Consider the following 26917-nt stretch of genomic DNA (forward strand, 5'->3'; position numbering starts at 1 on the left):
TCGGTTCGAAATTGGTTTAGCGATTTGTTGCTGTTTTTGCTTAATTGTCATAAGCCAAAAACCGCAAAGGGTAAAATTGTTTGCGTATCGGCGAGCGTGCTTAAATTTTTAAATATTTCTACGTGTTAGGGGCAGAAGTCTTGTTTTCCGATTTTCATAGAGTTTTGTACGTTTTTCGACCGGCGCCACAATTCAGTGGAGATTCGGAGTTATTTATGGAAATTAAAAGTGAAGTCAACTGCATGCGCATACGCCATGTTGTACGTCTTTCGTGTTTTGTTTGCTTAATTTTGCACTTTCCGACGTTTGTTAATTTTTAATCAACGAAAGTTGTAGGAGGAAGTTGATGTCGAGCATTTACATACAATTTTTTACTTATTTTCTCATTTTTATCTCTGTGTTCATGTCTCTTTTAGCTACTTGCATAAGTTAATTTGGTGTTTGTCTTCGAAGGAGTTCGCCTTTTTCACATTTCTCTGTTTTTTTTTCTCGTATTTTGGATGTTGAGTGTTTTGGGTGTCACTGAGTGCAACTTTTAGCCTGGCCAACAGAGAACTACATTTTATGTATGCAGCTGCCTTTGCACAGCTTGAAACTTTCAACCCGCTTGCCACGCCCACCCACACGCTCACACACACCCACACACACACACTACATACACACACTACATACACAGATGCAGCGCGTTGAGATGCCCCAAGAAGTATGCTAAGAAAAATAGTATGCAGAAAATGAAAGCGACGTTTTCTTATTGCGCCGAAGAACAGGAAACGAAAACTTCTGCAATGGCATCACCCAACAGAATTCAATTTGTAAACATATATGCTTTTATGTAAGCTGCAGCAGTGTGTCTCCTAAATCTGATTATCTAAAAAACCTGTGAAGATACCTTAGATACCGTAAAAATAAATAGGTTCACCGAACTGCATGCAAATCCAATATTATAAAACCTAACAATATATTTGAAATATTTGAGGCTCTAATTTCCTTTGGCCCCAAGCAATATATTAGTTGAATTTTCTCTTCACAAAAAGTAAACTGTTCTGTTTTAAAGCTGCATTTTTCATTTTACGCACAAACATGCATTAATCTTCTGCAAAGTGCTAAAGTAACCCTTTGCCAAAAGCTTCAATTAAAAATATCTTAAAAGTACGGCAGCAAACAGGAGCTTTGACTACGAGAGACCAAAGGAAATTCTTGCAATTAATTGAAGCAAATTTCGCCAGACATGTAAACTGAACATTGCATAAAATATGTGCAAGTAAAGTGCATGCAGCAAAATTGTTGGGCAAGCTGTTAATGGAATTCCACCCAAGTCAAGACAAATTTACATGTTTTGGTTCGTTTTCGGTGGCTGGGGAAGCCTTTAAAGCTCCAACTTAAGCCAAATACTCGTGCTTGCAGGCCGATAGGCATCCACCTGTTTTATTTGCCTACATTATCCACTCTATTGGGTCCTGGGCCTCCAGCTGCTTGCAGTTACCTCAGTCACTCGATCCACTTAATCATCGCAAACGCACACATCTATGCATGAACTCGATGCTGATGCAATACGGAAATGAAGTTCTGGCTGCCTTCCTTTTCCGCCCGCCTCACCTGCTTTATGCTCCTTAAGCAGTGCCAGCTGCGATTGTTGCTGCTGCTACTGCTGCTGCTGCTGCTCCTGGTCCTCATGCTGCGATAAGTCTCCTGGCTGACATCCAAATGTGGCCTGGCAGCCACGAGTGATGGAAAAGAAACCGGCAACCGAATAAGAGATTCCCCGGACATGTGTAGCCAAGCAAATGGAATTACAGTGGGACCTCCTTAACCCACAAAGCAGACAATGCTCATGATCTTTACAAAAGCCACCTGAAAATGGAAAAAACCTTCATATATTTTATAAACGAATGTGCGGTTATACTGCACTTAAATCTTAATTTCAACTCGCTTGTTATGTAGTCGTTGCCCAATTTCGACTGTAGCTTTATGCTGCTGCAGGCAACTAAAAATGCTGGCTGTGGGGCATGGATCTAAGCCAATTAAACGCAGTTTGTTGGCCAATTAAAATGTGGGCAAAGGGGGGCTGAAACGTCTGTCTGGGCCAGGCCCAAACATATACGCAGTGTGCAATGTGCATAATTGAATCGCAGGCATAGGCCATCTCTGTCTGTTAGGTGCCTCTCGCTCTCAATTATGCTGGCAGCGTCAACAGCATGAGATTGACTTAATTATGTCGCACAACAAAAACCCCCCATACACACACACACACACACACCCACACACAGAGATAATCACGCACACACAGCGGGCCAAAAGAAAGGGCTAAAACAAACACGCTTGCCGCGCGGAGCGTTGATTATGCAAAGAGGGGGAGGGCCCAAAGAAGGAATTATAATTACAAAATATAAAGCAGGCACTTGAGACGCGTTGGCAGCCAGACAAGGAGCCAGGGATCGGCAGGACATGCAGACTGCAGCGTAATCCTAGTTTGGTTAGTTTGCTCCTGCACCTGCCGTGTGGCGCTTAACGAGCGGGGCATCACCATGAAGCCATGATGGATGCAAACAAAAAATGGCAAAAACCAAAATATTCCAAATCCCCAACGAAGTTAGGATGCCCTGGCATTAGATTAAGCTTATGAATATTGATAGTTTCGAAACTGCAGAGTGGTGGGGAAAACGCTTCGTGAGCTTCCTGAAAATTATTCCTCGCATATTGTACCCTTTTTAAAAGGCATTACACAAATGTTTGTGCAGTTTATAACTAATGTGTTTTAAACACACTTTGAACATGGTGTTTTTTTTTTAACAAATGAAGGTAGTTTTTCTAATATTTATAGGAAATAAAAAATCTAACATTTATAAGAAAGAACGGGGCTGAAGAATATTGAAAAGATTCATCCAATTACGATATAAAATGTATATTTTCCCCCTACTGAGTTGTGGCTAATAACCTAATAGCTGCGTTTAGCTGTTGCAACTATAGGGTATGCCATCTGCACTCTCAAACATTGCCAACTGTCGATCTATCAGCCGTAATTGCGTCTAATTGTAGGTACCGCTCCCAAACGTCTCATTATGTCTTTTAGCCTGAATAGCAGTGGGATTCCGTCGGGAGATGATCGTCCATGCAAATTCAAATTCCACTAACCACACGCACAAAAGCGGAGCGTGCCAGACAGAAATAACACGAATGAACTGAAGTGGGTGGTAAATGGTGGCAGTGGGTGTTAGTGGGTGGTTAGTGGGCGGTGGGTAGTGGGTGGTGGTTGGGGGGTGGCACTTGCATAACGCACCGTCTTCTGTTTTCTGTCAGGTGCACGTGGCTGCACCTGTACTTGCATAACTCAACTCGAACAGCGCCCCAGCACAAAGCTCTTAGTTGGGGTCAGGCTTTGCAATTATAATTGCATTCAACCCGAACTGAAACGCAAGCTGGGAGCCAAAACAGTGCCAAATGCAAAATGCTGGGCGACTCTTGGCTAACTGCGCCTGGGATGTCTAACTAATTTGGCATGGCATACTTTAAGGCGCGCTCACACTTTGAGCGACAAATTAACGCCGCGTTAATGGCACGCAAAGCCAGCCCCACCACCCCTCGTATCTTACCTCCTTTGCCTAACACATGGAGTGCGAGGGGGGGACGGAGGGCGGCACTTCCGCCCACAGTGGTTACTGTGCGACTTCCGCTGCGCAGCGGAAACTGCGGTAACGCCCCTCGACATTCATATATGCATGCTTGGTTAAAGCCACAGCTGAGCTCGGATTAATAGTTAACGATCGGAGTGGATATTTTCATTTATTTATGCACTCTCTAGTAAGTAATGTGTAAACTTATGCTGTAACACAAATTCATCCAGTCGATACTGCATCTTAAAACATTGCCAAGCTAATATATTGATTTGTATGGCCAAAGCCACAGCCTCCTGATGCAATAACTCCTAAGCTCAACCAGATGGCTGCAGCTCAAGGACTTCACTTTCAGTAGTACTCTTTTTTCGACCCGCGTTGTAAATCTGAATGGGGAAAACGGACTGGCTTGGGGAAAAGGACCCCATCTGCGCCAAGCGGAAAATTAGGCAACAACTCAGGCCCATTGAGTTATCACACTCAACGGGGGGCAAACCAAACGGATGGGGGAAAACCGGATCGGAACACCAGGGAATGGGATAGACCACTGGGAGGACTATTCAAAACGCAATTTGGCCCGCTCCTTGAACTGCACTCGAAATTCAGATCAGCTCAAACGGCCTTGCCCTCGCTCCTCTCCTCCTCATTAGGCAATCAATTGGCAATCACCACTTGAGCGTATCGACAAGCCATTAAACAAGCGTTAACTCAAGCACTCACCGCCCTTCCGTATCTTGCAGATCATACGCGAACGCTTGCCGGATTATCCGGTGCGGAGCAGCCTGGTGTGGAACAGCTCCCCGGGCGCCCTGCTCACGCTGCCCACCTTCGCGGATAGCTCAAGGTTGGTACCACCCATATGTCTTGTTATGCAACCTTGTTGCCCAATCGATTATAACCACCACCACCACCTCCACTTCAGGTACATGCCGTTTCTGCTCAACTCGATGGGTGCGGAGCCGCGTCACAACTACACGGCGGTTATCTACGTGCAGATTGGCGCCGCCCTGGGACCGAATGCAGCGCTCTACAAGCTAGTCAGGACCATCACGAAGAGCCAGTTCGTGGAGCGGGTATGTAAACACAGTGCGCTCCTGCGACCGACATTTTAATCAGATTAATGCAATACACTTTGCCCTTAGATCCTTGTCCTTTGGGCAGCCGATCGGCCACTGCCGTTGAAGAAACGCTGGCCCCCCACCAGCCACATACCATTGCATGTGATTTCCCTGGGGGGCAGCACGAGGAGTCAGGGAGCTGGACCCACAAGCCAGACGACTGAGGGACGACCGAGCATATCACAACGATTCCTGCCCTACGAAGAGATTCAGACGGATGCCGTTCTGTCCCTGGATGAAGATGCCATACTCAATACGGATGAACTGGACTTTGCCTACACGGTGTGGCGGGATTTTCCCGAGCGCATCGTTGGCTATCCGGCAAGAGCACACTTCTGGGATGACTCCAAGGTGAATGGGGCTGATGGAAATTACAGAAACAACTGAAATAACTGATTACTTAAATTACCTATTATTACTTATTGCAGAATGCCTGGGGTTACACGTCCAAGTGGACGAACTACTATTCGATTGTGCTAACTGGGGCGGCCTTCTACCACCGCTACTACAACTACTTGTACACCAATTGGCTGTCGTTGCTGCTACTTAAGACTGTACAGCAGTCCTCCAACTGCGAGGACATCCTAATGAACCTGCTGGTCTCGCACGTGACCAGGAAGCCGCCCATCAAGGTGACGCAGCGCAAGGGCTACAAGGATCGGGAGACGGGTCGTTCGCCCTGGAATGATCCCGACCACTTCATCCAGCGCCAGAGCTGCTTGAATACCTTTGCGGCCGTGTTTGGGTAAGTTTGAGCACATGCAAAGCTACAGGGAACTCCTACCTCATTATCTATCTCATTAACTATCTCATTACCTACCTCATTTTCAAAACGACCTAAAGCTAAGCTCCTGTTTCATTCATATATTTGCAGCTACATGCCGCTGATACGTTCCAATTTGCGCATGGATCCCATGCTGTATCGTGATCCAGTTTCCAATTTGCGCAAGAAATACCGCCAGATCGAGTTGGTCGGCAGCTAGCGATATGTGCATCCTGGCAACAGCTACAAGCGTTAAGAGTACTGAATACATATACATCACACACCCACAGCTACACCAATACCAATACCAATACCGATACCGATACCGATACCCATACAGAGAAACAAAAACACACGAAAACACACATAAGTTTAGATGAAATGCTGTTTTTTGACGCTGGCCAAGCGATGCAAGGACTATGTTAATTATTATTAGTAGCGAAAAGATGGAACTTAGTTAGGAGCCAAAGGGCGCTTGTAAATGTGTATGTGTACATATGTGTAAGCATACGGCATCCTTTGCAATTATATATGCAATGTGTATATATAAATAGACTTTAAAAACGATTATGTGAATTAGCCTAGTTAACTGCAAGCGATTTTGCCATCTTTTTGCTAATTTCAAATTAGCAGCGCTTAGCAAATTTTCTATATGCATACATACATATGTAAATTGATATATGTCTAGGAACATAAGTAGCCGATTTTTGTACTGTGTGAGTTGAGTTTTGTATGTGTAAATGTTTGTATGTCCTTGTTGTAACTCTCCGTGTATAGTTAGTGATTTATCAATGTGAACGTGTTTGCGCAAAGGCACAGTCGTCTCATTTTCAGTTTTAAATTCCAACTTGAGGCTCCTCGAATTCCGTATATGAAACCAATCGACTGTATCTTCAGATTATCCGTGGCCATTCTGAACAGCAGCAATTGACACTGAAAAGCAAAACTAACTCCTTTCAGGCCATTCAGCAATAAGTGCACAAATCCGCAAAGGAGAAGCAACTAACTAATGCTAAGTTTATGGTTTAAGTAGCTTTCCATTTTCAATTTGTTATGTGCAATTTTTTATTTGGACACCTCAGTTTTTAATTCTTAATGTGGCCATTTACTGAAGTACGTAAATCAATTATCAATATGCAATCAACTTTTAAGCACATGCGCATATCAAAAGAAGTGGCTTCTCTTAAGAGAAGCGTTTTTAGTTTAAGCAACCGCAATTCTATACATATACTAGAACTAAAGTATATTTCTATACCTATTTTTTACAACAAATATACACGATTGCAGATGAATTGAATCTCTTTGTTTTATTATTTGATTTTACTTTGTATTTACTTTTTCGCATTGTCAATTTACCAAGTGCAAAGGGCAATAAGAGCTAAAAGCAATAACTAAGCTTCAACATATCAAATGAGTTTGGATTGACCAGAAGCATTTCAATATTTGCGCAACCATTCTTTTTTCTTAAACTATTTTTTTTTTTCATTTCTGGAAACACATTTCTGGGTTGACTGAATTATTGGACTGCTATTTATGTTTATCCTGGCCAGTAAAGTGGTTCTTAGGAACCATACTGCATACTTAGCGGGCAATCGATTGATGCCCAGACTCTCGAAACTCGAAACTTGAAACTCTTGACTGCCAAACGGCGAAATTGTTTAGCATTTATCAGTCGTATATGCTTATCGGCAATATGAATACATACGAATATGAATGGAATACGAATACGAATACGAATGTCAAACTCGAAACTCGACTGTGCCAGCGAGCAGACGGAATCGAATGGACGGACAGGGACGACAAATGCAATGAAATGTTCCCTATCAGCATGCACATAAATCAAACATTTCAAACAAACATTTTTGCCGTTGACTACGAATAATAATAATCAAAAATGCCAGTTATATGGATATGCATATTCGGAATGTGTGTGGCCCAAGGCGAAGGATATGCACAACACACCCACACACCCACACCCACACACACAGGACACTCATACATACATACACTGCGACATCAATATACGTATACATATAGGCAACTGGAAAGTTGAAATCGAATCAGATTCAGATCAAATTTTGTACAGTGCGTTTTATTTTTTGTATCTGTGTGTAAAGGATTTTTGTATTATAACTCGTATATAATTGTATTTGAGAATTTGTATTTGACACGACAAAAACCAGGTAAACAAAGACACAAGTACAGACAATTGCACTTTTTATACAGATTTAAAAGCAAACTATACATAGTGGAAGAAATAATCCAAGACAAAAGCAAACAAAAAACCAACAAACAATACAAAACAACTTGACCAAAAATATTGAAAAGGCTCCTTGATCCCGCCCCGCCCACACAAATACGAAATGAAAACCAAAACGGAGAAAAAAGGCCAAACACAAGAAATGATTGCAAAAGCCATTTATTAATAATAATAAAATAGTTACTGCATCCTGCGAGATGGTAATTAAATTTATTGCATTAACATTAACAAGAAGCAGCGCAGAGATGAAAAAGAAAAACCGAAAATCAGAAAACCAGAAAACCCAACCAATCTTAATAAAATGAGTAAAAAGGTGAACTACGAATATGGATGTTGTGATACTATTGAAAACTGCATGTGCTCTCATTTGAATAAATCAACCTTTAACCCTTTCCTAGTCCCGGCATTTCCACCCATTTCCGCACATTTTTTCATTTATTTCATTTGCGTTATAGGGATAATTGTGCATAATCAATTATTTTGCCACATTTAACTGGGCAAGTCATGTGTAAAAAATTACAAGGAGAATATTCATTCACCAATTTGTATTTCGATGGGATGTGGATGTTCAATAAAATTAAATACATTCCATCACACGCTGATTCAAAATGGGGAGAACTAAAACATTGTAAAGTTAATTGAATTTTAAAGATTGAATTCTGTTAAATTGGGCTAACTAGATGAAAATTACATGTTAGAAATATTACAAATATCTATATTATTCTTCATTCCAAAACAAAAAAAAAACCCAACTGCTTATCTGTTGCCACCATTTAGACGATTTGCATAGAAAGGCTTGACAAAAACGACAATAAAATGTGAAGAAAGTTTTTGGAAAATGCAACGATACGAAGTTCTATCATTTATGATTCTTACTGCATTTTACCAAACTATATCTACCGAAATATCATTTTGTAGAGCTCAAACTAGTATTATCTGTGTCTGCGTACGGGCAGTGCTTCGTGAAAAACATATCTGAGCTTAAGATAGATACTCTGAAATTAATTCACTCATCTGGCCCATCAGCTTAATGCAAAATGCCCATTAATTCGATTGAAATCATTGCAAACAGGAATGTCACTTGGCAAATGAAATTATATTTCTGTTTCTGTACATTTTCATTGGTAAATATGAGGTGATTGGCATATTGCAGAAAAAGTAATGTAAACGCAAACCATTCATGAAAATATTTATTTATACCCTGCCCATTCGTTTGTCCAAGGTAAATAATACTTTAAATTTGTACAGAAACCATAAGAAATCCGTGTTGAACAGCCATTAAATGTAAACCAATATTTATAGTGAATGTGCTTAATACTATTGCCTAGTAATGATTGTTAAAGCTTAAGACATACACCCACAGCAACAACACACCACATAACAACACTCACATGAACAAATGTAAATTACATAAATAAACCCATGGAAGCGAAAACGCAGTACGCCTAAACCATACATTATTGGCAACATTGCAGCAGAAATATTATATATATGTATCTATATATATAAAAAACAACAAATGTGATTTTTGAATAAAAATTAAACTGAAACTCGAAACATTTTGTATCTCTTGTATCGAAGTTAAGCTGCTAATGCATTTTCAATTTAGCAAGGTGCCACAGGAATCCCCATCTAAACACATTTGTGTTAAAGTTTGCCCAAGGAATTAGCGGCAAAGTTTTTAGCGTGCTGAAAATTTCGTTGCCGTAAAATGCGTCGCCATGTTTCTGGTTTGCCAAACTAAGAGGAAAAACTTCATTTACGTATACACGGCACTCTGAACTCTAAGCTGCTATGGAAAATTATTAAATTGCACTGCCTTCTCATTTCTGCAATGAAATTTCGCGGTTTGCATGCCTTTTTGCAGCCCAATGACGAAGCACTTACCAAATGAATTATTGCAGCCTCGGCTTGCCATAATTAAATCCATTATAGAATGCTTTTAGTATCAATTTAACTGCGAAATTGTGCTTTTAAGACATTAGCACAGGTTTTGGGCTGAACAAGCATCAATAATTAGGTTTATAATAACTAACAGGCAATCGTTAATCGTTGGTAAATATCCATAGAAATCTGAACTAAAACAATTTTCCTTAAGTTCCTTGCTAAAAAATCTCTTCATACAGCTTATACTTTTTGGGTTTTGTAAAACTCAGCGGTATTTATGGGACCCATTCTGCAGTGGGTTCTTTACCACATGGGGCAAACATTTTTTGCAGGGTTTAATTTAGCAGCACACAGGCGACCCCTGGCGGCGGTCACTTGCTTCCGCCAGGATGCCATGCTGTTGACATTGCCAAGGTTGTTGTTGCATGTTGCTGATGTCGCAACTACAACACTCTCTGAGTGCGTGAGTGTGTGTGAGTGATGCTTTATGCAGGCAACAAAGAAACCGCCAGAGTGCCACGCCCCCACAACTACCCACTACCGCTGAAAATGCCCTCCAAAAAAAAAGCTAGCATACTTACATGGTAGAACCTAAAAGTAGGCAGCACATATGCTAGTTTCTTTTTGCAGCTGCAATATTTTGCATTAATTAGAAAGTGGGCCATGTTCCGGTCCGCTTTCACGGCCCCCGCCCCACCGTTGTACCACCCACCCCCCTCCGCTCCGCCCGCTAAGTACTGCCAACTTGTGTGTGCGGTTGGGGGCATAAAGAAAATGGCTGCCGCTGTTCGCCATTCGCCATTCGCGTTGTTTGTCTGCAGAGCCGTTAAATTAGGCTTAAAGCAACTTCTGTGCATTGTTTTGTTAAATACTTTACGTAAATGGCCCACTGGCTGTTTGCTTTTTGTGGTTTCTGCTAATTACGTAATACCCGCGGCCCAGTTGAGTGTTTTTCGCTGCTCCAATTTATGTTTCAGATATTTTCGCTGTTTATTAAAAGGCGTACATGTTCACGCAAATTGCTTAGATTGTTTGCGTTTAATAACTTGTATTTGTCTGTAATTATAGTTTTAATAGTGTACTTGCTTATACAAATCAGGCAGCTGCAACATGATTTTGCTAGCACTTGCTACTTGTGCACCCACTGCGTATGCGTAACGAAATGCACTTCAAATTCACTTAAAATGTTCGAATATTTCTAAATAGTTCTGCTAATGAAATCAAAAGTCAGCCCGAAAAAGTCAGGAATTGATTTAATTTCCGTCCAAAAGTGCATGTCGAGCCCGGGCTCAACTAATGGGATTTATCCATGAAAAAAATGCATGCATAAATTCATCGCCCAAATGTCTGGTCGAATTCTATCACAAGTGTTTACGACTCGTTAACTAAACGATTTCGTACACAAGCGTGCAGCACAACAAATATTTGCAGAGATACGCCAAAAGCAACAACGACGACATCTGATGCCATTGTTTAGCAAAAATATGAAAATATGCAACAAAATTTGAATCGGTGAAGCAGTCAACCTCCGACATCGTATCAGCAGGACCTGAAACAGAAGCCATAGCAATCAGGCGGCCACCCACATCCCTCAGATTTTTCATCTCGGAAAATGTTGATGGGAAATTGGGGGAAATATACGCAGATTGCTCTGGCAGAAAACTAAAAACTTTGCCAGGCATTTTGTACACACATACACGTATATACAGAAATGTGGAGCAAGTAGAAACAATTGGCTTTTATTGAAGTAAAATTTAATAAAGAAGTTTTCAATATGCTTTGGCAATATGTAAACAATCAACTCGGCTCCAAAAATCATAAATATTTTCATTACGACAATGCAACAAAGGCCAAACTTTCGGCGACTTGAGTGTTTCCGCCTGAAGTGTCCTTGTTGTTGCTATTTTCTACTTCGAGTGCAGCTGCCAAAAATTCTCAATATGCACTCCGCAAATATTTGTATAAATTTCAGTACAATTTGTGTTTTTATTAAAGGTCTTCGCTTACAAGTGTTGACAGCAAGATTTGTGTCAAACGTTTTTCTGACGAATTTATTGGACGAAGGCAAAAATAGTATCAGCACTTTAATGTCACCACAATCTGTAGCCTTTGGTCGGCCAACAGCTTGAGCCGACAGGGGAGAAAAGTTGGCCAGGAAAAGGGAAGTCCAATTGCATTCCAGGTGCTGAAATGGACGTTGGAATTTATAGGGCCCCGGCAAAAATCTGGTAATCTGAATTGATTTACAGCATTGGCAAGGCATTTCCATGAGCATCTAAGTGACAGCTACTTTTCGGTGTTGGGTTCGGTGAATGGCTCGACCTGTGACTACCTAGATTTAGTTTCAATCTTAATTTGAATATTTATAGCAGCATGATATTCAAACAAATTTGGCCCTCCCTGATGTGATTTATAATACTTATAGAAGAGCAATTACCAAAATTTCACCTGCCACGCCAATACCGTCAGCCTTTACCGGGTTTTTCCCGGCTCTCGGCCAGGCTAATTTGTTTACAGCCAACTGGACCACACACACAGACAAGCACACACACATGTGCATGTAGGACAAACTAGGCCGACATTGCCATTTATAATAATTGAACAGCGGCCCGCACAAAACCAAACTGCGAACCGCCGACGGTCGCTGGCATAAATTGATTAACTTCCTATTGACCAGGCCAAAAGGTATGCGGTGGCATCGGGGAAGGTGGGGGACATGGCGACTCCAGTGGGGCGATCATTTAAATGTGCAGTTTGTGATTTATAATTAACCAAAGATTATGTATTTTTCCAAACATTACCAAATTAACCATTTTTTTCCACATTTTTTTTATTGTGTTTTGTTTTCAAGCACTTTGAGACGTAAGATCTAGATCGCATAAAATATCTAATAAATAACTGAACCTGGAAAAAATCCAATTTATGCAGTACTAGCAGATTATTTTGGGCAGTGCTTTTTTGCAGGTCTGGCAGATTGGCGGCTGGTGAGGGCGATTTTGTGCTGGTAATCCGCGCAGGTCTACAAACAAATTACGATTTAAACTAATTAAAATACATAAATGTGGGTACGTGATGCTGGAACACAATCGCAGCGCTCCTACAACTCTCGCATCCAAGTTAATTGCGGCCATTGCGGCAGAGGCATCCAGCGATCGACCGTCCAACTCCACCGACCGGAACTCCGCAACGGCGAGCAGTGGCAGCGACTCTCTGGCAAACTAACTACATTGGATTGGGACTCGGACTCGGAATCGGATCCATCCCATCCCACCGCATCCCAAGCCATTCAGCCACCACCGGCAACAGAATATTGGGCAAGTGGGGAAATTACGGCAGCATTATGGTACATTATCTGCTGCAGAACCCAAAAACCCAGCGACAACTTCATTTGCCGCAGGGGGAAGTGAGATGGCACGAGGGAGGGAAAGGGAAGGGCGAGCGAGTTGTGAAGCAGAGAAAAATTTATGTTTGACATTAACAGCAGTGCGGAATTCAATGAAAAACAAGAACGAGGGAGGGTCGACAACTTGCGGCTCTTTAAAATAGTTACCCAGAAAATGCTGATAAAATTTGTTAAAATTGAGAGTAGAGTTTTTTTAATTTTTGTGAACTGTAGATAAATCTGCAATCATTCTTGTTTAAGTTGCCAAAGAGACTTTTCAAAGAACATGCTAGAATGCTGACCAATTTGAGCGTATAATATAGACTGCCTCAAGACAGTTTAATTAAACTTACGCTTGAGAGATGAGTTCAGTCTGATTCTGCGAAATGCCGAGGCACAACCTATGCCTCACTGAGTGGCCCACTTTAATTAGTTCCTAATTAGTTTATGTGGAAAATGATGGAGTGGTGAAACCCTATACGAATGTAAGAAAATAAGGCTAGACAGCAAACTGCAACTCTAGTAACCCACGATCCACCCTCGTTTGGTACCTCCAGAGGGCTGGCTCTTGGGTTTTAGGGTCCAGATCGACATATAGTTGAGGTCCGTTACCATGGCTGTATAAACAACCTACCCAACGCGCCGCTGCTTTCCACACTCATTTCGCTGCTGAATGGAATGGATGGTATGTTGGTGGTGTCGCTGGTGTTTTGATCTATGGATGCATGAATGATTCGCTGCGCACCGCAGCAGCAAAAGCAACAGCGACGTAATGACACCAGAAAACAATTGAAATAATTCTAGCAGAAATTTTCGTTAGCTCACCGACCCAGGGCAGCAAACTTTGTTCGTGGTGTGTGTGTTTGACCATTTTTTCCGTGGCTCAGTTTTCATTTCAACTCCGAGCGGACTAAAAGTTGCAGCGAAAAAAGCGAAATTTCAGTGAAATATACCTATATTTTGTGGTTGGAGAAAAACCTGCTTAAAAAGGCGTACGATAATTAATAAATGCGCTTAAATGCGCCATGAACTATGCAAAAGTGATGTGCAAAAAGTGAGAGCTAACAAGTGAGCGTTGCAACTGGCAATCATGTGGAATGCATTAAGGATTCAGCAGATTTTGCGGCTACTCCAGATTCTGATTCACCTGTCGCCGCTCTGTTCTGCCCAACAGACGCACATTAAGTTGGAGCAGGGCGATCTCATTGGGGTGAGGACATGCCATTTTGGTACTTAATTACATTAAAGCCCTGCAACTGGTTCACTGCTTCCAGCTCAAGGTCTTTCCGGATGGGACACGTGGCGCTGTCTACGCCTTCTTGGGCATTCCCTACGCCCAGGCTCCCCTCAACGAGCTGCGATTTGCTGTAACTTGCTGTAAAGGAACTTAAATCACATAGTTTGTAGGACAATTTCATTTCCGCAATATTTGACTTTTGGTTTTTAAAATCATTGACCAGTCATTTGGGGTTAAAATGAGTTCTTTTTAATTGGCCCATTGATTACCCTGAGATAAATGAGATGTTTTCGTTTCCAGCTCGCCAAGCCGAGCGCCAGTTTCAATCGCACCCTCCAGGCCACCACCATGCAGCCCCTCTGCCCGCAGCTCGCGAACACCATTTACGACGAGAGCTCCGATGGCGGCATGCCCAGATCAGTGAGCACCGACGAGGACTGCCTGTACCTGAACATTTGGACACCGGAGTCGGGCATGCGGTACGGCAAGCTGCCCATAGTGGTCATTGTCACGGGTGAGGAGTTCGCCTACGACTGGCCCAGAAACCGCATCAATGGCTTGGATCTGGCTGGAGAGGGCATTGTGGTGGTCAGTGTCCAGTACCGAAATAATATCTACGGCTGGCTGAGTCTGGGGGAACAGCACCGTAATGTACCTGGAAATTATGGACTAAGCGACGTTCAGATGGCACTGCGTTGGATTCAAAGGAATGCAAATGCCTTTGGCGGCAATCCAGATCACATTACGCTTCTGGGGCATGGGAGTGGAGGAGCCCCTCTGGCACTGGTTGCTACATTGCAGGATTCCAGCTTGGTAAAACAACTGGTGCTCATGTCACCCGGTCCTATAATGCGTACCTTGGGCCAGAATCACCAAAAGCGGATAGTGGAAACTGGTCAGGTGCTGGTACAGAAATTGGGCTGCCAATTTGAGGAGGCCCAACGTCGCCAGTTGATGGGTTGTCTTAGGCGCAAGTGCCGGGAGGACTTGCTGCGTGCCTACGAAAGCGTCTATAACCATGGCAACGGAAGCTCCCAGCTGGGCGTGATTCTACCCGACGGATTGCCACTCGAACAACGCCTTCGAAACAGAACATTGCCCCCCGTACTTCTAGGCATCACCTCCAACGAAGGCGCATTCCTGCAGGACTACTGGCTGGATGTGGCCAGGGAGGGTCAGGTGGCGCTTCATAGGTACATCAATAACACAGTGTTGCCAAGTGTGATGCGAGCACTAGAATCGGTGGGTGAGGAGAGCGCCTCCCAGCTGGCGGCCATTAGATGGAGGTACTTCAGTGGCAAGGCAGAGGGTGTCAGCCACTTGCTGACTGGAATGCAACGTCTACTCTCGGAATCACTCTATGAGTTACCTTTCTCACGAATCTTGGAGTTTTTAAATGGAACCACTAGCTACGCCTATGTATTCGACCAGTCCCACTCGATGGACATGCGAGGCAAAAGGAATCTTTTCGGGGGAGCCTCCCACAGCTCGGATCTGCCACTTCTCCTAGGTCCGAGTCTGTTCCAGCAGATAGCTCGTCGAAGATTTAGTGGCGAGGAGGAGCAGCTATGTCGGAAAGTAAGAGGAGCCTTTGCGAACTTCATTAAAAATGGCAATCCCACTCCGGGGCGAATATACGACGGATGGTTACCCTACAACAAAGAGAACCCATTCGTGTATAGTTTGGGAGAACAAGCAAAGACTCCGCAGACAGGATCAGTGGATGAATCCGAGGTGGATAAGCTACTTAAGGGGGAGTCAGAAGGTCCAGGACAAGATAGAAGCTTATCGCGTAGCAACCGCCACGATACCTATAGAGCAGCACCCTCAAATTCCTACACGGCCAGCAATCAACTGGATTCAGGATACTCCAATCACTTGCAAAAGGTTTACGGATTCTGGCAGGTGCTAATGCCACTGGAAAGAGAGGATGATTTGAGGGGAGGAGGAGCTCTGGGCCAGCGAGTTCGACTCCGGGAAGTGAGTGCCGATGCAGCACGCTACCGTCAGGGATTCTATGCAATGTTGGGACTGGTGTGCCTACTCCTGGCCTGCCTGTGCCTGTGCGTTTATCTTCTCAAAAGAGACCCGAATGCAATGCGACGACGCAGCGCATCCTCGACTTCAGATTGCTACAGCTTATGACATAAGTGGTTTCGTTGGACGACCATCTTTGGGGACCGAAAGGACGAGGTACCATCGACCTCGGGCATTGCTAATGTCGAGTCCTGGCGCAAAGGTGGTCGTGCAACGAAACGGGAGCAGGATGGAGGCGGAGCAGCTGAATTTGGAGGTGGGGAAGGCAATCTTGAGGGGGAGCGACGAGAGCAGGTCCTCAACAAACAGCGGACAAGACGTCCCCGTCAGTTGCAACCGTACGATTTCAAGATTACCCACCCTGTTGGAGGAGCAGGAGTTGGAGCAGGATTCGCAACAGGAGCTGCAGGAGGTATCAGAAATGGAGGAGGGACAAGAGTTGGAACGGGTTCGGGAATTGGAGGTACACTTGGAACTGTTGAGGAACTCTTGGACCCTGTCCCCGGCAAATTCGAGCCGAGTGTGGCTGTTAGGAACTGGCAGTACCAGTTGACTTGTGATAAGTTCTGAAAGCAACCAAAAATTTTCATTGTAGTTTTGTATATGTACTTTTAACTTAAATGTTTACACTTCTCCGTGATTAAATAAACCAACATTTTACACGTTTAATGTACGTTTATTTAAAAAAATTTCAATTTATGTTTAAACAAATTAACAAAGTTTCGTCAGCAACTCGAAGGCACCAGTACCATTTCGCACCGGGAGGCCTACCATTAGCCGACTCGACGGCGAGCTAAGCTCATCCGCTCTGCCAAATCCAGCGGCGCTCTTGAGGAACTGCAAGCTGGACTCGAAGGACATCTGCTGCAAGGGCGACGATGAGTGCTCCATGCCCTTTCGCGACAACGGCTGGAAGGTGCCGTCGAAAGTCATGTAATCGGCGATGAGCGACAGGTGGCGGCGATCCACAGTAATTCCGTAGACCTTGAACACATTGCTGACTTCCTTAACGATCACCTGGGATGCTGCTTCGATGCCGTACGTCCTGGCAATCGCGTGGATGTCGTTAGAGTAAAGGCGGTTTAGATCAAGAATCTTGTTGTGCTGGAACATCTCGCCAATGTTAATGCCATCGGTCTTGAGGAGCTGTTCATCATCGCTGCCCTTGTAGATAATGGCTCGCTTGATGTGCTGCACCTGGTGGACCACACTCTTGCCCGCCAACTCCCGGATGATGGAGGTTAGATCTGGCTTCTGGTACCGCACACTCAAATTCAACTTGACCTGGCACCACAAATGGTTCTCCTTGTCGTAGGAATACCCTTTGACCATATCGTTGCTCAGCAACCTCTCCACCGCTTTGTCATCGCCATCATTATCATTACCATCCTGAACCTTTTCCTCATCGTCCTCATCCTCCGCCTCTTCGTCATCGTCTGAAAATCAGTTGTAAGTATTAAAATCCCTAGGAATATTCAAAATATTTAGCATACCATTGGCATCATGGAGTTCCTCAACGTCATCTGGGTCATCGTAGTCCTTCTCGTCGGTTTTGCGTTGCTTAAGCTTTACTCCAGTTGCATCGTCATCATCCTTTAAAAACGGGATATATGTAGTTAACATTTTAAGTTTGGTAATGACTCAACTTACGTTATCGTCTGATGAATCATCATCATTAGCCTTCGCTTTAGAACGGCCCACTTCGTCGGCATTGTCCAAATCGTTATCATCTTCTTTATCGCCGTCCTTTTTGTCGTCTATTACAACTCTGAAATTGAAAAAGTAGTATTACTTAAGGAACTCCAGGGGCAAGAGCTCAGATTTCTTACATTTTCGTTGTCTTAGAGGCATTTGATACCTTCAGAATGGCGCGAATCAGTTGTTTAAAGAAGGTCTGGTGCATGTATTTAATTATGTGTTTGGGTCGCACACCATAGTCCTCCTTATAAACCTCTCTGGGCAGAAATTGGAAGCGCATATCATACTCATAGGCTCGTTCTGGCTCCAGGGTCAAACCAGTGCTAACGTGGACAGCTATATGAGGGAATTTTCATTATTGTATACGACTATTATATATTTCTGCACTCACACTCCAAAAGATTTGCCAGCGTCACCGAATTTAGATTTATGCGCAGCTTTTCCGCCTGATGCTGCTGACCAGGCTTAATGGGAATATCCATAGACGGCGTTTTGATGTTTGATGAGGCCAGCATGAGGATTTCTCGTAGTCGAGGAATTCCCAGAGTCACGTTCATCTCACCACGACCCGCAAAATGGAAAGTGTTCAGTGTCATCTGGGTCGAGGGTTCTCCTATCGATTGCGCTGCTATCAGACCTACTGGTTCACCTGGCGACGCCAGCGACTTAATTGTCTTTACTCGCATTATATCGGCTATGGTCTCCTTAAGTTCTGGCTTCCTCTTAGCATAATCATTAATGAGTTTCCTCGTCCTTTCTGACACACTGCCGTAATAAAGATCCTGCTTGTAGACAGCCACCGTGGGATCCGGGCAGCGGGCATACTTCTTGCGATATAAAGCCTTGTCCTCTGCATCGGCCTTTTTCCATAACTTAAGAAGGCCCTCATCAAAGCGCCGACGTCCCGTTTTGGTATTAATCTCATTGGGTCGCTTCACCTCCACCTCCTCGCGAAGCTCCTCGGAGAAATGAGTGAAGGCGGCACGTAGCTTAACTGGCTTTTTCTTTTGCCAGCTGCGGATGTGCTTCTCGTGGCGCTGGACCTTGGCCAGCTGTTCCTCGTCCTTCATCAATTGAAGATGACTGGGCCGTAGAATTGCCGTGGCGTTCTGGGTGAGGAAGTCAGCACAGAACTTATCGTTGAAAAACTTGGACTTCAGAATGTCTAAACCATCCTCGCCATACAGGAACTGTACCACACTATTGTCACTGTCGCGTACAGTGAGATCATAATGGACACTCAGGCCTTCCAGATGCTTAATAAGACAGCGCTGGAGATAACCGGAACGCGAAGTTTTTACAGCAGTATCAATAAGACCCTAAAATTTTTAAATGGTAAATAAATACTTGTTAACCAATTTATGAAAATCATTTCCCACTTACTTCACGACCAGCCATGCAATGGAAGAAGAAGTCCTGCGGCTGAATGCCGGTCATAAAGCGTCCATCGATAAAACCTCCAGACTTGGGCGATGTTTCGAAGGAAGTAAAGCTGGGGAGAGACTTGCCGGATATCATCAAAGGCGGTCGTTTTCCCTCCAACTCAATTTGTCCGAGCAGACAGGAGATTTGCATGGTGTTCACCATGGAACCCTTGGCGCCAGATAGAACCATCAATTGCAGATTGTTTGATGGGAACTTGGTAATCAGACCTCTGGGCAGACAAGTACTAGAAAAAGAAAAAAAATTAAATTTGCTTTGTTTGGCTTTGACTAAACTCACCTATTAATGTCATTTGTGTAGCCATCCAAAAGTGATTTGTATTTACGATCCAAAAGCACTCGGAACTTAGAATCCTTCACATATGCCGCTTCCATTTTTTCAACCAGCTCATCGTGCGGCGGCTCATCTTCCAATTCTAGAGCAGCAGATACCGCACTGTTTCCCACATTGCGACACTCGCGAATAATCTTTCTCCTTTTACGATCTGCTTCGCCGGTAACTAAAATATCCTTGACACCCAAAGTAAAACCTTCTAGTTGTAGGAAGAAGGTGAATACTTTCGTGAAAGCGGTGAGCAGCCGAGTTGACACATCGCCGCCGTACAGCTCGTACATGCAATGAATCAATCCAAAAGTGGTGGCTCCATACTGCTGTTTATCCAGAACGCCAACAAGCAGTTCTCCGTTTCTGATGTGCACTTGACTTTCACTTAGCTCGTTACCTTCAGGATTTGTGCCACAAATGGGCGGTCGTGGACGGGACACGTTCCAATTCTGAAAGGCCACAGGAGTTAGTCAAGCAAGAGGAATTAAATGGACTTTGAAATATAATTACCTTTCCAGCAATTTTGGCAAATGAATCCAAATTAATTCTTTCGTATCCCTCGGGAATTATGTTGGTAATAATGGTAGACAAAACCTGCTTTCCAGACCAAAGCATAGCTGGCTTTAAAATTGTCGGTGGCAGCAGTTTTATATTCTTTTTATGTTGAGATAGTCCCTGAAACACCAGTTGCTGGTAGTCTTCACGATTGAAGAATCGTCCGCGAATCGATAGTTTTACACCCGAAATCACGTGATCCTGAATGAGTCCACCTAACGGTGTGCCGTCCTTGGGCACCAAATAGTTGCTGGCCACATTCACAAGGTTGTAAGCCTCCGCCCTCGCCACCTCACTCTGCGGATAGTGGGCATTCATTTCATCACCATCGAAATCGGCGTTGTATGCCTTGCAGTTCGAGTAGTGCAGACGGAAAGTCTTTTCGCCATGCAAGATGCGAGCCTTGTGTCCCATAATCGATGGCTTATGCAGCGAGGGCTGTCGGTTAAGAAGTAGGACATCGCCGTTGAGAACGTGCCGATGAACGATCTTGACACCATCCTTTGGATTCGACAAAAGTAGCTTAGCCAAACTCTCTCGCTTGGAAGCGTTGTCTGCCGGTATATACGTGGTGAATCCGTTCTTGTCCTGTATGTAGTTCGCTCCGGGGTGCACGTCCGGACCGTTCATAACCATTTTGCGCAGCTCTGTAACATTCCATTCGGTCACGGGAACGGGATACGACAGTTTCTTCGCAAAAATATCAGGGATGCCGATCTCATCTACATTTATATTGGGATCCGGGGTAATAACAGTCCGAGCGGCGTAATTTACACGTTTGCCCATCATATGGCTACGAATGAGACCACTCTTCTTTTCAATGATCTGTTTCAGACCTTCACCAGACTTCATTTCTCGGGACATATTCACATCGAGGAGCACATCCACCGACATTTGAAGAGCTAACCAAGCCGCATACAATTTCTCATGGGCTGTGTCGCCCTTTAGGGTCTGATAGGCGGCCTTAGCCTCGTCTGTGAGCTTCTCCTGGCCACCCTTCATGTACTTGAGAACGACATTCAGTACATGGTTGTTTTCAATGATGTTAATGTAGATGTCCGTTTGGGGATTTCCCTTCAGCATGTCGCCGACCATGTTCAGTGGTCGAGCGCGCGGCGGCGTCACCGGAATCGTGTCCATGAAAAACAGATCCACCGGCGATCTATCGCCCTGAGTCAAATCCGTGTTGCTCAGCCCCAAAACAGGCACTAGGAGCTTCAATAGATCAGGGTAATTTGCGTATATCTGGCGCAGATAACGACGGCATTCGTCTGCGAAGATAACTTTATTCTGACCACCGGTCTCTGTGCCCGTGCCAACGCTGAAGAACGAAAACAATAGAAGTTAGAAATTATATCGTAATGTGTTGGACTACCTACCGTTCTTTAATGTCTGCCAACGTCACGTAGAATACCAGCCTGCGATGCATATAACGCACGAAACGCATGGACTTGTTACAGTGCCTGCACTTTTTGCCCAGTCGCTGCAGTGCCGCATGCGTAATGGCCGTGCGGAGAGAACAACTCGTTTTGGTGGAGTTGCTGGAGTTCTTCTCATTCTTTTCCAACAGACTATACATGGCAGCAATGTGTGGGTGCACCTTATCGCCGTTTTTAAGGGCCACCAGATCGTCGGTGTTTTGGCACACAATTTCTGACTTGAAGAGTTCCAACTCCTGGGCCTCGATGATGTAGCCCGCATCGATTAGGCGCAGCTGCAGCATGATTATCTCACATTCGTGATCTACAATAGAGGACCAATTAGCAACGCATGATATATAAAAGTGAGTAATTGGTTACCTTTCATCTGGAGCTTGTAGCAGTGCAAACAGAATATGCAGAGAAGTCGCTGCACGAACTTGATGAAGAAGGGATTGTAGACGGGCGTGCCCAGCTCGATGTGGCCCATGTGGCCCGGGCAGTCCTGCAACTTAAGACACGTCCCACAGGGATCCATGCACCTGCCGTAGGAGCCCATTCGGATGTCGTACAGACCACCGGGTATCGCGTGTCCCAGTGCATCGAACGTGATGCCTGTGATCACCTTCACCACGCTCAGTTTGCGGATCTCCTGGTCCGTAAACACGGCGAACTCCAGGTCCGAGGGGAACATGTGCACGTCCATCGCCCGCTTAGAACCCATGTTGCCTTATTTAAGCCACGATTTTTATAAAAACTCCACAAAAAAGATGAGCGCAACAGGCGCGCACGTGTGTGGCGTATTAGGGGTGAAACCGAAAACGATTTTAACGGTCAATCTGCTTATCGAAAATAGCTATCGGTTTTGGTTCATCTTTACCTCAACAGCTGGTTTCTTGTGTTTTGAGAAAAATTTGTATTTCTTTGGATTTGATAACAAACAGCGTCAATATGTTAACTTCCATGGTTAAGGAGCACCACAAGGAGCAGGCGAAGCGGAAACAGGAGCAGGGTACAAGACCTATTGTAGTTTCTGTTTGACATTAAGGCTTACAAGGCTGCATTTTCAGAGGTGCGGCGAAAGGAGGCTATAGAAGCGTCAAATGAGCTCACCCAGTCTCTGGTGGACACCCTAAATGTGGGCGTGGCTCAAGCCTACTTGAACCAGAAGCGCCTGGACGCCGAGGCCAAGCAACTGCATTTGGGCGCAACCAATTTCGCCAAGCAGACCCACCAATGGCTTCAGCTCATCGACCAATTCAGCACTGCCCTAAAGGATCTCGGCGATGTGGAGAACTGGGCACGCAGCATCGAGGGGGATATGCACGCGATTAACCAAACCCTAGAGCTGGCCTACAAAGCCTCCCGAGCGACACAGTCATCGAGCGGAGCTGGCAATGTCGTGGAAGCCTCGACTTCAATGTCGGCAAAAGCAAATGCTAGTGCTACATGAGCGTTTTCCAAAAAATACATTGTATTGTACTTTTATCCTGTAAAGATCCTTTGAGTAAATGTAAGCCCATACCAACCAAGTTACTCTTAGTTAAACTGAAATTTAAATTAGCTTAAGTAATTGAAATCTGCGACCAACCAATTTAATAAAACACCATAATCGTCGAGTTTCTGTACAACTTCAATTTTATTTTGTACCTGCTGCACAATTACAATTATAATTAATATAAGTTTAGTTTTGTTATCATTATCAGTTTGCTGCAGTTCCTTTAAAATACATATCACAATCTATGCGGACCTCTGTATGCAATGTTGGTAATTGATTTGATATTTACAAACTACCTTTTTGTACAGCATCAATAATGGTTAACGAATAATTATGATAAAAAGCTGTTTTGGGTGAATAATGAATTTGAAAATTAGTCTAGTTGTGAGCTGTTTGCCAACCAAATGCCTTAGATGGGATGGTTTCACCAAAACACAGTATTTCAGTCGTATGCTCCTCTACAGACCGTTTGACGCAATCCAGTTGGGCCAACTTAGGAGCATGAGTTAAGGAAGTAGCCCCAGTAGATCCCAAGGCGCTTTAATAGCGCGATGAAATGCGACCTATTTGGGTAAAATGTACAGTTTAAATGCTTGATCACAACGCCTTCGAAATAAAATTTACGTGGATGTGGAGAACGCGAACGGCTGTAGCTTTTGTTGCGAGTATAGCGGTGGCGACTAGAGCTCCTGCGGAGGCTACGATCGTAGCGATCGTTGCGGTACTTATTGCGATCACGATAGTTGTCATTGAACGAAGAAGAGCGATCGCGAATCTGACGACGTCCTCCACGCGGCGAACGGGAGCGTCCAGAGTATCCACGTGAAGGACGACCCATATACACACCCGGAGTTGGTGTGTGGGCCCGTTGGGTTATGGAGAAATCAACGCGAATGCGGCGACCATCTACTTCAATGCCGGAGCAGGAGTCCTTGGCCACACGGGCATCGTTGAGATTCTCAAAGTAAATGAAACAGAAGCCCCGGGAACGCTGAGTCTGTATGTTAGAAGATATAAAGGTTTAATATACAGACCAACTTGATTTTATTTTAATTTTTTTTTTTTTTTTGGTAAAACATGTTCTTCAAACAATATGCAACTGTGACAGCAAGCCTTTAGCTTTTAGTTTGGAATACACAAAAACTCACAATCGCTGTCTAAATTCTATCTAGCCAGAAATTGAGACAAAACTGCAGGGCTTCAGCCGATTTGTCTACACAATGGGATTCAGGCAGGAAAATACCTTAGCAATGCTTATCAAAAACCGACTTACATGTGCGTCAATCACCATCTGGATGCGTTCGATGGGTCCGTACTTGTTGAATAGCTCACGGACCTTGTGCTGCGTGGTGTTTGTGTTCAGCCCGAATACTCCTATGCAGCGGGTGGCTTGTGGATGTTCCTACAACGGCGAAAATCTTTAGGATTGAGTGGATGGATATATGGACAAAATGCTTACGCGAGCCTTGTGCATTCGCATGCGGTCGCGGGACGAACGTCCAGAATGATGGCGCGGTTCCGGATGCGGCGACATCGAGCCGGAACGCGAACGGGAGCGTCGGCGGGATGAGGACCGCTGCTGGCGGCGACTGCCATAGTACTCGTAGTCAGACCTTGATTCGATGTAGAATGGAATGAAAATAGATTATCTTGCGGTTTGTTCTTGCGGGCCTTGCTAATTGACAGTTGGAAAATTGTGTATTTCGTGTGTATTTCGGTTAGTTCTTGCAGGTCTTGCTATCTGACAGTTGGAAAATTATGTGTAGCTCGTGTGACTTGACAAATGCTTTGGTTGGGTTGTATTCAATTCAGTCGGAATTGTTTCGGCCCAATTCTTCGGTAGTTGGACGTACAAAGAAAATTAGTGCTTCGGGAGGTTCTTACATAGTGCTGTTGTGGTTGGTTTCTTCCAATAAAATGAAATCGGCTTGAAGGCTTTTTGGTTTTACTTTCTTGGCAAGAGCACAAGCTTTCTCGGCGAGGGTTTAAATCCAAATGAAATGTCCCTATGACAGATGAACCTTTTTCCAAACTGCCAGTCAAAACTACTCGATGCTTCATGTCAAAAAAGGTATCGTTTAGGGGGTCGTCTCACATCTGTGTGTACACACATTTACCTGCGCTCCTTGTGTCCGGATGAAGTTGTCCCCGCTGACGAGGATGATGCTGACCGCTTGTGTTTGTAACGGGTGCTGCAATGGAGACTCCCGCTACTAAGTATTCCCAATCCACTTGGTTTTTGCTTACCTATCGAATTTACGATGTATATAGTTTCGCTCTTCGGAGCAATGCGCTGACTTTGTTGGCGAAAAAATAATATGAATGGGTGCACACTACTTGGATTGCCCTACTTACCATGTTTAAGGGTTTGATTCCCTACTAAATTGCACACACTATCAGTGTTTAACAATTAAATGTTAGCCTTTGGATGGTTTTATTTATTCTGTCTGCGTTTAAGCAGACGCACGCTTCGACAGGGGTGGCGATAGGCGGGAACGTTATCGCGTTATCGATAGGCACCCTTAACACTTAAGCGGTGCTGTTATCCGATTTGAAAATAACCACCACAAGTGGAATTTAAAAACTAGTTAAAAGTGCCTGAATATTAAATGAAATCAGCCTATTTATTATGTACTTTATTCAAAAAATATAAGACTTTTATCACATTTTTAATAACTAGATTTTTGGATACTCCACTTTATGGGCCTTGCTTTTAGAAAGTTTGCACTATAAAATTACTTTAAGACAATTTAATTCTAAATCACAGGTTCGGTTAGCGATAACGAGAAAACCACATATTCTTCACCATCACATAATTATATAGCCTCTGGTGTTCCAGATGATGCAGATCCGTGATTGTTTTCACCACTCGCTCGTCGTTAAAGTGACTTTTAGGAGGTGCTTCCAGGAGATTTCCCTTCGTAAACCACTTGAGGTTAGAAAAGTGCTTCTTTACACTGTCCCGCAGAGCAGCTCCACTAAAAACTGGGGTGCGATACATATCAAACATATTCTTCTTGCCGTACTTCTCGTGGATTTCATCAACGGTCTTGTCCAGATCGGGCTGCTTGGCGTAATAGATTACCCATAGTTTTCTCTGTGGGGCACGCAAATCTGTCAAGCTAAGAACTCCAAAGAATTCCACTACGTAGGGATTGAGTTTGGGGTTTTCAGCTTTTGGTTTTATATAGAACAAACGCCTCAAATGGTTGTCGATTTCCTCAACCAGGTCGTAATCACCTTCTGCAAATCGGGTATTAATCATCATTGACGTTCCAATACATAATTTGCTATTTTAGTTACCTGAGTTTTTGTCTTTAGCTGAATTTGTTGTCATAATTTAACAATGTGGTAACTGTTTCTTCTCTGAATTCCGAATGCGTGTTATCTTCCTACGCACTCTTCTTAAATACCCAACACATAATTTCAACTGATTTGTAAAAAGTTGACTTTGTTTTGTTTACGATTTTCAATTTCACAACAAAATAAAGAGCTTTTAAAAGCAACCCTGTGGACTATCGATAATCAGTGGGCTTTCTATTTATTTGCATAATTTTAGTACCTATTATATGCGTATAAATAGGGTATATTATGTTGTTAAAAAGGTCGATTGGATGGGTCGACATATCCAGAAATAACTACAAGATAATTAGTTTAGAAACGAAAACGCCACACTTTTGGTGATT

The 26917-nt window shown here is 43.9% G+C and overlaps 6 protein-coding genes across 8 annotated transcripts in view; 3 read left to right on the forward strand and 3 right to left on the reverse strand.

Annotated features, from left to right (window-relative positions):
• Nucleotides 1-6784, forward strand: part of LOC6549168 (exostosin-1) — a 60788-nt gene extending 54004 nt beyond the window's left edge. Inside the window, exons 6-10 of the mRNA XM_001975582.3 lie at nt 4352-4455; nt 4534-4684; nt 4754-5080; nt 5158-5474; nt 5604-6784. Coding sequence (XP_001975618.1) covers nt 4352-4455; nt 4534-4684; nt 4754-5080; nt 5158-5474; nt 5604-5712 — 1008 coding nt within the window. The 3' untranslated portion in view covers nt 5713-6784. The remainder of the gene's footprint in view (nt 1-4351; nt 4456-4533; nt 4685-4753; nt 5081-5157; nt 5475-5603) is intronic.
• Nucleotides 6785-13512: 6728 nt separating this feature from the next.
• LOC6549167 (cocaine esterase) lies at nt 13513-16407 on the forward strand. 2 transcript variants are annotated; one of them, XM_026979860.1, is made up of 3 exons: nt 13513-14231; nt 14296-14424; nt 14559-16407. In XM_026979860.1, the coding sequence occupies exon 3, from the start codon at nt 14607-14609 to the stop codon at nt 16401-16403; it is 1797 nt and encodes a 598-aa protein (XP_026835661.1). In that variant the 5' UTR covers nt 13513-14231; nt 14296-14424; nt 14559-14606; the 3' UTR covers nt 16404-16407. The 2 variants fall into 2 exon arrangements, with proteins under 2 accessions (XP_026835661.1, XP_026835660.1); XM_026979859.1 differs by having other exon boundaries at nt 14296-16407.
• A 547-nt stretch (nt 16408-16954) lies between these two features.
• Nucleotides 16955-22553, reverse strand: LOC6549166 (DNA-directed RNA polymerase I subunit RPA1). Its single transcript, XM_001975580.3, has 10 exons — nt 22115-22553; nt 21695-22058; nt 20271-21636; nt 19716-20209; nt 19377-19662; nt 18385-19312; nt 18125-18329; nt 17946-18063; nt 17789-17888; nt 16955-17731 (listed from the first exon to the last, which is right to left on the reverse strand). The coding sequence occupies exons 1-10, from the start codon at nt 22455-22457 to the stop codon at nt 17007-17009; spliced, it is 4929 nt and encodes a 1642-aa protein (XP_001975616.1). The 5' UTR covers nt 22458-22553; the 3' UTR covers nt 16955-17006.
• A 27-nt stretch (nt 22554-22580) lies between these two features.
• LOC6549165 (biogenesis of lysosome-related organelles complex 1 subunit 1) lies at nt 22581-23352 on the forward strand. The gene is made up of 2 exons (XM_001975579.3): nt 22581-22745; nt 22804-23352. Exons 1-2 carry the CDS (start codon nt 22685-22687, stop codon nt 23184-23186), a joined length of 444 nt encoding a protein of 147 aa, XP_001975615.1. The 5' UTR covers nt 22581-22684; the 3' UTR covers nt 23187-23352.
• On the reverse strand, nt 23348-25758 carry LOC6549396 (transformer-2 sex-determining protein). 2 transcript variants are annotated; one of them, XM_001975578.3, is made up of 7 exons: nt 25587-25758; nt 25479-25528; nt 25349-25423; nt 24691-24844; nt 24505-24633; nt 23856-24228; nt 23348-23794 (listed from the first exon to the last, which is right to left on the reverse strand). In XM_001975578.3, exons 1-7 carry the CDS (start codon nt 25587-25589, stop codon nt 23772-23774), a joined length of 807 nt encoding a protein of 268 aa, XP_001975614.2. In that variant the 5' UTR covers nt 25590-25758; the 3' UTR covers nt 23348-23771. The 2 variants fall into 2 exon arrangements, with proteins under 2 accessions (XP_001975614.2, XP_015012383.1); XM_015156897.2 differs by lacking the exons at nt 25479-25528; nt 25587-25758 and adding an exon at nt 25116-25286.
• Nucleotides 25759-25879: 121 nt separating this feature from the next.
• Nucleotides 25880-26757, reverse strand: LOC6549395. The gene is made up of 2 exons (XM_001975577.3): nt 26535-26757; nt 25880-26474 (listed from the first exon to the last, which is right to left on the reverse strand). The coding sequence occupies exons 1-2, from the start codon at nt 26566-26568 to the stop codon at nt 26005-26007; spliced, it is 504 nt and encodes a 167-aa protein (XP_001975613.2). The 5' UTR covers nt 26569-26757; the 3' UTR covers nt 25880-26004.
• Nucleotides 26758-26917: the final 160 nt, after the last annotated feature.

Source organism: Drosophila erecta, unplaced genomic scaffold (genome assembly GCF_003286155.1).
Source record: "Drosophila erecta strain 14021-0224.00,06,07 unplaced genomic scaffold, DereRS2 tig00000092-arrow-pilon, whole genome shotgun sequence".
In the NCBI taxonomy this organism is placed as follows: domain Eukaryota; kingdom Metazoa; phylum Arthropoda; class Insecta; order Diptera; family Drosophilidae; genus Drosophila; species Drosophila erecta.

Excerpts from the sequence above, each read along its gene's own strand:
- LOC6549167 (XM_026979859.1), top strand. The coding sequence starts at position 14,538 with ATGAGATGTTTTCGTTTCCAGCTCGCCAAGCCGAGCGCCAGTTTCAAT.
- LOC6549166 (XM_001975580.3), bottom strand. The coding sequence starts at position 22,457 with ATGGGTTCTAAGCGGGCGATGGACGTGCACATGTTCCCCTCGGACCTG. Across the intron at positions 19,663-19,715 it reads TACACAAATGACATTAATAG|TACTTGTCTGCCCAGAGGTC; the intron begins GTGAGTTTAGTC and ends TTCTTTTTCTAG. Across the intron at positions 19,313-19,376 it reads ATTGCATGGCTGGTCGTGAA|GGTCTTATTGATACTGCTGT; the intron begins GTAAGTGGGAAA and ends TAAAAATTTTAG.
- LOC6549165 (XM_001975579.3), top strand. The coding sequence starts at position 22,685 with ATGTTAACTTCCATGGTTAAGGAGCACCACAAGGAGCAGGCGAAGCGG. Across the intron at positions 22,746-22,803 it reads GAAGCGGAAACAGGAGCAGG|AGGTGCGGCGAAAGGAGGCT; the intron begins GTACAAGACCTA and ends CTGCATTTTCAG.
- LOC6549396 (XM_001975578.3), bottom strand. Across the intron at positions 25,424-25,478 it reads ATACATCGTAAATTCGATAG|CACCCGTTACAAACACAAGC; the intron begins GTAAGCAAAAAC and ends TCTCCATTGCAG. Across the intron at positions 24,229-24,504 it reads AGATGGTGATTGACGCACAT|ACTCAGCGTTCCCGGGGCTT; the intron begins GTAAGTCGGTTT and ends TCTAACATACAG.
- LOC6549395 (XM_001975577.3), bottom strand. The coding sequence starts at position 26,568 with ATGACAACAAATTCAGCTAAAGACAAAAACTCAG. Across the intron at positions 26,475-26,534 it reads AGCTAAAGACAAAAACTCAG|AAGGTGATTACGACCTGGTT; the intron begins GTAACTAAAATA and ends CCCGATTTGCAG.